General features: G+C 38.8%; 1 protein-coding gene across 3 annotated transcripts in view; it reads right to left on the minus strand.

Moving 5' to 3' along the window:
* ELMO1 (engulfment and cell motility 1) overlaps positions 1 to 9,287 on the minus strand; it is a 544,813-nt gene that overhangs the window by 339,341 nt on the left and 196,185 nt on the right. For all 3 annotated transcript variants that reach the window (XM_019509059.1, XM_019509060.1, XM_019509058.1), the window contains one exon: positions 6,789 to 6,824. In XM_019509059.1, coding sequence (XP_019364604.1) covers positions 6,789 to 6,824 — 36 coding nt within the window. The remainder of the gene's footprint in view (positions 1 to 6,788; positions 6,825 to 9,287) is intronic.

The following is a 9,287-nucleotide window of genomic DNA, read 5'->3' on the forward strand; positions in this document are numbered from 1 at the left end:
AATAGAGAAATTGTATCACAAATAAGTTGAAACCAAGTCACTGAGAAAAAAAAAAAAAAGAGTTGAAAACTTTGGAGTTTCTGTTCCCTTTGTTAACATCTAACTTGATGCCAGAATGTAATTGGCACTGGGAAGAAAAATATCACTGCTAAGGATTCAGGCCACCTACCTCTTCAGTTCAGGTATGAAAACTTACAATGCTCATCTCCAAACTTCCCTCCAAGCAGTACTCCACTAACACTGTGGAATATTACATTTAACATTCCTGATATTTCAAACAAAAGTCAAGCATTATTTTTTGATAGTATCAATCTTTTTCAGATCTTGCTACTATAGCAAAAAGAAGCAGATGCAAAACAATTTTAAAAATCCAGTAGTGAGCAAGGATGATTATTGGCATCCTCACAGTGCATCCTGAATTTTGGGAATCACATCAGATTAAAAAATCTTAAATGACAACACAGTTATGGCTGTCATAACTGTGTTGTCATTTGTCATACAAAGAAAGCAGCTGAATGTGCAAGAAACTTCAGTGCCTGTCTCCTCCTCCTGCACATTTCCCTTGTTGCACTGAAGATACTCTGGTTATCAGGTAACTAAAACTAATGTCATGAGAAATGTTAGTTTTCCAAAAACTGTTTCCAAAACACCATCCATGTCCTCATATCAGAGTACCCCAGTGAATTACAATGTCTGGAGCCAACTTAAACTTCATAACACAAGTTAGAAACAACCTGCTCAACAGGACATCTATGGGAATGTCAAGAAAATATATTAAAGGGGACTCTTCTAGTCCTAAACTGAGGATGTAACAATATTAGTGTTGTTTCCACTAATTAGTTATGTATTTAGTATAATAAGGACTTACCTACATGAGGACAAATCAGGAGATAATCTGAATTAACTAAGTATATGGACCCAGAAACAAGTTACTTCAAAGCAACTAGGGTGTAAACCTATACCACAAACTACTTCATAGTAGTGTACATACATCTGTACAGGCCAACAAGGTTCTTTGGGTAGATGTGATATCTTTTATTAGATCAACTAAATAGTTGGAAAAATTGTTGTTTTCAAGCTTCCAGGCACAAACACCTTTCTTCAGGCATATAGCTAGGGACAGACATTCAAAAAGCCTAAGACTGAATCGATTGAATCTTTGCAGGTTAGTCTAACCTGGCTAGGCTGAACTGGTTTGTAACCATACAGACATTCCCTCTGGACTGAGAAAATGTAGGGACATGCATGCAGTAGCTCAGGCAGGAAGCTGGGGGTGCTAGAGCAGCCCTCTCTCTCTTCCAGTGCTGAGCTGAGAGGTGGTGTGGCCAGGCCCCAACAGGATGCTCTGATTAGGGAGGGGTGCCCCCCCCCCCCAATTCTCCTGACCAGCCCAGCAGGGAATTGATAACAGAGCATTTATTAGCCCATCAAGAAAAGCCTCTCTCATTCAAGGTCTTCTTTAACAAACTTTTTCCATGGAAGGAACAGAGGAACATAACCAATCTGTTGATTAGCTCCAAAAAGCCCTGGCCTGTCTGCCTTACACAGACACCTCACATCAGCTAGCATACCACATGCTGGCTACAGTCTGGCAGTGGGAGATGGGAGGGGGAAATTCCTGCTTGAGCAGGGAGTGGTTGGGGAAGGTGGGGGGCATAGGGAAGCCAGGCAGACCCTGCTGTGCCTACAGCCTCTACTGGAGCTCCAGCCAGGGAGCAGAGGGGCAGGGCCAGTCCTCCTGTGGAGCAGAGAGCCCCACCCAGTGCTGCAAAGCATCGGGGATGCTGAAGGACTCTAGTTTAAGTTAAACCAAGAAGAGGTCTGGGACAGACATTGCATAAACCAGTTTGACCCAAATCAGTTAAGTCTGATACTACATTCAACCAGATTCATCTCAACCCGGTTTCAGTTATTTTCAAAGTGGTTCATGTGCACTGAATGTCTGCTCTGTTACAGGTTTAAACCAGTTTCTGATCACTTAAACTGGTTTATGTGTAATGTCTGTCCCTAGCCATAGAGTGTCTGCTGTGTATAGGCCTTAATTTGGTTTATTCCAGTTCCTTTCAAATGAATTATTAAAAGCATACTAGTTATTATTAATCCAGATCTATCTGCACCTGTGGAAGGTGAAGTAGGGGTAAAGTTTGGTCCCCAAAAACATTGGTAGTGCTTTGTTTAATAAACCTGTTCCTTAACCACGAAGTGACAGAAGGTAGAAGCTTCTACCACAAAATTCTCGACCTCCACCAGATGTCACTGTAGCATTGTTGTAAATAGTATATTGGAATAAAACTGTAATGTTGGGGACTGACCAAGTAGAATTAATAAAAATCCTAATTCCACATAACATACATCAGTAGAAGCATAATATTATCCAAAAAACAATCAGCCAAAGGTAAGTTTAATAAAGAAGCATCAGAAATAGCACTGCCAAGCAATGAAAGCAATCCCAAAGACAGTTAATCAGCAAGTTAAAATAGGATCAGTGTATTCTGGATCATTAATTTAAGTTTACAAAATGGCAGTCAACTTTTGCAGGTGGAAATAGACTTCAACTTCCAAACAAAAATATTAAATTTACTTTTGGAACTTTATGTTAATACATTCACATACATATACACTCACACATACATTTTCATACTATTAAGCAAGACAGGTAGTATCATCACTTGTGGAAACTTCATGGTAATCCAAGTTTGTTCAGAACAATAGTAATTTAAGAAAATAAATGGTAGGCACCATTCAACCAGTGTTTCATACTGAAACAGAGTAGGAAGATGGAATCCTCTTGTATACATATTAGTACCAACATCTCAGATGTATTTAATACCCTGAGGCAAAACTCTGGAAGCATCTGGTCTCAGTGAGGTTAACACCAGAGCAGGATGAGAGCTATTTTGCCTAAAGGGCAGTGCTGGCACAGGGACAAATAGGCATAAATACACTATGAATACATTCTAACCATCAAAGAAGTGAAGTTTTGAAAAGGCTTCCTATAGAAGTGGGGGCAAAAATCCTTAACTGGCTTTGAGATGGAATTTTGAAATGATGTGGTGACCCAGTAGGTCCCCTCCATCCTATTTTGTGTTCTTATGACTTAACTGCACAGTTCACAAGCCTTATTCTTTTCTACTCTGCACCCTGTGTAATCAATTGGTTTCAAAACAAATCCTAACCTCTATCAAACTGGAACAGGAACACTTCACAGAAATACTTTACACAGGAGAAGATCACTAAATGGGCAAGGCAATTTTCCTGCAGTTATCCCTGCAATATATCCAATTGGATAAGACCAGTAGTGCAGTTGACTACAAGCTAGAGTAGTAGCATCTCGCACAAAGTTATAACTAATCCTTGTATTCAACCAATACAGAACCTAGTTGAAACTTTCAAGGAAGTTTTATCTGTTATTTTTTAACTCAGCTAAAACTTTGGACACGTGAACAGAGAGGAAATGCTCAGGGCATAAACCAAAAGCTAGCTCCACTCTAGCAGCTGCACACAAATAAGCAGGCTCTGCATTTAAATGCATCAGAAACTATCAGGCCTTGCACTGAAAGATACTCATTTGAAAATCTGACAAATGTAGCCCTTATTCTTTCAGGGTTAAATGACACTATAGGGCCAAGGCCAAAATCACTGTTAAGGGCAGTGTCATGTGTGCAGTTCTTTAAAAAAAAAAAAAAAAAAAAAAAAAAAAATTCAGAGCAGGTTGACTTGCCAAAGTTAATCTGTTCACCTGTCCATGGTCATAATGTGAAAAAATCTCATGGGGGGGTCCTCTGAAGAATAGCTATTTGTACTTTAAATTCATACCGCTGCTTATTTCACAACAGCTTTTCTGTGTACACAAGCCCTTAACACAGAAAAAGGAATCACCCTTATACTAGTGATTTGACTGCATGCTAGTGTTCCATTTGAAGGTCAGTGTATATTGCTGTTTTAATGGGAAATACTTTTATCCCTTCAAAATGTTAGTAAAGATGCTCTAAAAATAAGAAAGCTGCCAACAGAGCTGATTAGACATGGGCAATACAATCCACTTTAAAAAAATAACAATTCAGTGAAGAAAATTATTTTATGAACTTCCCAGGGCATTGGAATATTTTTAATGGTGTCACATTCCCATAATAAGGGCCTTGTTCATTTTAGGCAGCTCCTGGAGCTCTTAAGCCCTGTATTGTCCACACACTAATACCTGAAACTAGTTTTAATGCATGCTTTAGGTGGCTTAAAAGTTAAGTCACTCCATGACCGGTTTCTCTCTGATCTGTGTTACTCAGCTTGTGTTGCATTAATGTGTGGCCACTCCCCATAGGTGAGTTATCCAAATTGCAGTCGTCTAGCATCCCAGGATGCAGTGTCCCCTTCCCCACCCTCCTGTTCTGTATGGACAAACTTTCCACCTCCTGAACTCTACTCCCCAGGGGGAAGTTCTGGCACCAAACCAACTAACCCTCCAGCCCAGAGAACATGCCAGGATTCTGGGGACCTCTGATTTAACTTAAACCAGCAAGGGTTGTGGGACAGACATTGTATAAACCAGTTTGATCCAAATCAGTTAAGTCCGATACTATATTCAATCAGGTTTATCTCAAACCAGTTTCAGCCATTTTTAAACTGGTTTATGTGTACTGAACATCTGTTCTGTTACAGGTTTAAACCAGTTTCTGATCACTTAAACTGGTTTATATTTAACGTCTGTCCTTAGCCCTCATGGCAAGTCACAGCTGTGCAGGTGGGGGACAATCGGAGGTTTTTAGCCTTAAAGTGCAACTAACCTGGAGCAACATTTGAGCAGCTCAAAGTCCAACATGTAACAATGCCCTAAGCATGTACAAGATACTGTCAGTAATAAAATGAAGCAGTAGTATATTATGAAATAGCAAGCCATCTTGTTAAGCAGATATGACTCACTGCTAAAATTAGTTTTTGACTACTCTAAAGTCATGAGGATAGGAAGTAGAGGCTGTAAGTATGAAAAGGGTAATTTTTACAGGGAAGTCTGGCTGTTAAATTTGTCTCCAGATGTAATGCCTACTCCTAGACCTCGTCCTATCAGGTGGATGGCTAAATAAAAACTGCAACAAGTAGTCTGAATGTGCAAAACAAGTAGGCCCGTAGTTGCTCGGCAGAAGGCAAGGTTGAGTTTCACCTTATAGACAAAGTGAAATCAGAGATTCCCAAGCTTTTACAAGCAACAGCTATGATAGCATACAAAAGTGAGCCATTACTCATTACAGCTTATGAATCTTTGATTTAGGTAGACTACTCTGGTGTTTACCTTAGTATGTACTGACATACAGAGCAAGTTTCTCCTCCTCTTAGGATATTAAAATAATTTTCACAAGTGTATTTTATTTTCATTGACTGAAACCCATAATGTAAAACACATTAGGTTGATGTAAAATGGGCCTTAAACTGTTGTAGTATAAATGCATAAATTATCAAAATTCAATGGAGCAATCTCCTCTTCCCATTGTATCACTATAGTTATACCAGTGTGGATTTATTTACTGTAGAAAAAGGCTCACTCCTACAAGTTAATGTGATTACTGTGTAGATAAAAGTTGTTTACATTACAGGTCATCACCTTGGATGAAAGTCCAGAGTAATGCTTTAGCCCTCTTGTAGGGACCTGTTTAGATGCCAGGATACACAGTCTAATGTAAAAACTTGGGAGGAAGTGCAGAATTAGAATCTTTGCCAAAACTTCATGAAAATAGACTGCCAGCTGGGAAGCAGACTGAGGCCCAGGAAATGCAACCGACTCTTACCATAACAGCAGCTCTTACTCAAATACAAGTGAGAAGAATGAAACATCTCCATGCACGAGAGGCACCCTGTCAGCAGGAATTGTAACTCCTGGGATTTTAAGCCATTCTGACAGCCTAATTATTTCATTCAGAATGATTTTATTTTACTGGTAATTTTATACTGGAACAAGAAAGGGAACTCAAATATATTTAAGTTTGTTAATGATGATTGGGGTTTTTCTTCAGTCATTTAGAAATAACTGAACTATAGATGGACACGAGTTTTCTTAATGACAGTTTTGAAATTATTAGTTACCATTCATTCCAATGGGAAACTGCATTTCCTATGTGGAAAACTACATTAAGCTATTGAAGTAGCAGATGCACAGTTAACTGATTTTTTGTTGTTGTTTTGCTTGGTTGGTTTTTAGCTATATTTGACATTTCACATTTGTGGTCTAATCTACTGATTAGAATAATTTGTATAATTTCAATTCAGCAAAGCCTGGCTTAAGTACAGCCCTACAAGGCAGTCCCATTTGAAATTAATCGAGCAACACATGTTCAGTTTTCTGATATGAAAATATTAAAACCTTCTTGCATTACCTGGGACTAGCAAACACGAGAAAAATCAAACCAACATGACTGATCTTAATTTATCCCACCAACATCAATAAGCAAAGCCATTCATTAACTGTGAACAGCCACACAAGCCACAGACATTAAAAGGACAAAAATGGTGGTTGCCCAAATTCAAACAAACCTATAAAGAATAGCAGAACTCCTGTATAACAGGTTAAGTAGTTATAGAAATGAAGTGCCCATTCCACAAGCAAAGCACAAAAGAAAAAAAAAAAAAAGCTCCATAGGAAATTTTTGACAGGTAACATCAAAAAGCAGGAAACAGAGGTTGAAGATTTGTTGAATCAATATGCGCAGATGTATTTATATAAAAAATTAGCATGAAGGCCTGGATTTAATCATGCAAAAGAAGAGGAAGTGTGCAAAGTGATGATCCAATCAGATTCTTACCAGGGCTTCATTATCTTCTGCAATTTCTGATATCGTCTGTAAAATTTAAAAACTTCCACGTGAGGTGATATATTTTAAAACATGCATAACTCAGCTATTATAAATATATATATATATGTTTATGCATCTGAGGGACAGACATATAGTATAAAAAGCAGTAAATTACTATAATTTATTCAAAAAGGAAACAGTTCTATATCTGGTGATGGAAAAGGCTTCAGTTAATTCAAAACACTTTTTTAATGATCTGTCTCAAACGCTTGCTTCAATCTCCTTTGGAAAGGAAAGGTAACAGTTTCCAAGGTAAAGATAAGTTGCACATAGATTCCTGAATGATAAAGATACAAATCTAAACACCATTATTGTGGGTTCTTTCAGAGATATCTTCAACATTAAATACAAAGTTTACACATAAAATACCTCCTGCCTTGGCACTGCTATGAAATGAAAGCCACTGTAACAAAATCAAGGGCTTGTTGTTTTGGTTTTTTTTAATTCGGTCTCTACTTCAAATGACACTCAGGCAGAGAAGTAGCTGAAAGCTGCGGTGTAGTCACGAGCTCGTTGTACTGAGAACATGAACGGGGGGAAATTCTGTGACTCCTTTGAAATCAATGACAAATAGCCCATTGACTTCAAATTGGGATCAGAATTTTACCCTAGGTTTTTACCCTAGTTATAGGGACATGACTGGTCGTGTCTACGCAACTTCTTTAAACCACATGGTAGCCAGCTCCCCTGACACAAGGCTTTAGTGTAGCTGAGCCTTATTTTAAAAGAGGGTTCTGAACTCCCAGCTGGCTCTGTAGGTCCAAATTTCATACATCTAAATTCTTGACAAGATCCAGGATGTTGAATTAACCCATTTCAGAAAGCTGTGAAAAATGTATTTATGGAGTTCAGAATCCAACACTTGGACCCATCTTCACCTCTAACCTTTGGGATAAATCCCTCCCCTCCCTCCCCCACCCCCCAAACTTCCGAAAAACACTTGGTTCCTATTTGTGAGAGGAGGTTTATATACCACAGCCAAGGGGGTTTTATTTAGACATTTCCTGTTTTTCTGAGACATGCGGTACTGTGCATCATTAGTAAACCAGAAACTATGGCATCACATTACAATACTTAGGATGCTGACAGGCAAATATTAAGGGGGACTGGGGGGGAAAGATAATAAGAGCATTTCAAAACCATGGTCCACTAATCATGATTTGCAGATCATCATCCCACTAATGACCAGTTCCAGAACTGCTGATCATGTTAGTAAAAGAGGTAAAGAAGCTATGAATGATGACAGAGACATCCAAAACCAGACAAAATGAAATAAAAAGAAAACCTCATAGAATCCAGAGAACAAAAATCAGCCTTCTTCCCTGCACAGATACCTCATCCGACTGGCAAAAAGAACTCTTGATTTTGTAGTTCTCAGTAGCCTGTCTTTGTAATCCCTTCTATCCTCTTTTTGGGAGCACCTTTATTTATTTATTTGTAAAGATGCTGTTCCATGTTTGTATTTGGACGGATATACACTGTCCCACAGCCTAAATTACTCTAAGGTGCTTGGTTAGCCATTTCTGTTATCCTCACAAGGCATCTACAATTCATTCCAGGAGACAATTAAAAAAAAGCAAAGAAAAAGGAAGACAAATTCCATGTTAAAATGCAGTACCTATCCACACGGGGTCAAACTTTTACTTAGCCACCTGGCAGAAGAAATGCAGGGATGTCAGCTTAGGTCACTAGGGGTATTAACTGGGTTGGGATTGGAACAATGTTATCAGCTGCTTTGCCACCTATGCTGATGAATCCTAACATCCCAATTGCGTTTATCCAAATAGTATTCAGTTCCAAGTCTGTAATAATTCTGACACTTCAATGGAGTTAACTTTGATGATATATACAATGATAATGCACAACCTCTTCTCCTTTTATATCCTAATTTGGGAGCATACGCTACTCTTACATAAATAGTGCTTCTTGCCAGATATGTTCACTGTTGTACACACATCACTATATCCTATCATAAAGTCAGTATGTAAAACATAAGCATTCGTGTGCATGTCATGATGTTATATTTCTTCCAGGCAAGTTCCTCATTTTCAGTCATTGAAGCAAGGGATGTGAGGGGAAGTATAAAAAGTGAACTCATTCTTGAGACAGCTTGTGCCCCCATCCAAAGTCAGACAGGCATACTTCCTTCACTGAGACAACATTTATAATAGAGCTGCATTCTAGCGGAAGCATGGCCTTGTGGTTAAAACCCTGTACTGGAACTCAGATCCCAGCTCTGGAGACATCCTGTGTAGCTCTGCGCAGTTCCATTCACTTCCTTGGGGGTCACTTCTCCATTTATAAAATCTAGGTATTTATAACCCCCCATTACTATGGTATCTGAACACCTTCTGATTATTTAGAAACAAATGAAACAAATGCCCCTGTGATTTCTTCCCCACCATTTCATGCAAGAAATAGAGAAGGGTGGGTTGCGGGGGGGGGGGG

Source organism: Gavialis gangeticus, unplaced genomic scaffold (genome assembly GCF_001723915.1).
Source record: "Gavialis gangeticus isolate Ggan-Ray unplaced genomic scaffold, GavGan_comp1, whole genome shotgun sequence".
NCBI lineage: Eukaryota > Metazoa > Chordata > Crocodylia > Gavialidae > Gavialis > Gavialis gangeticus.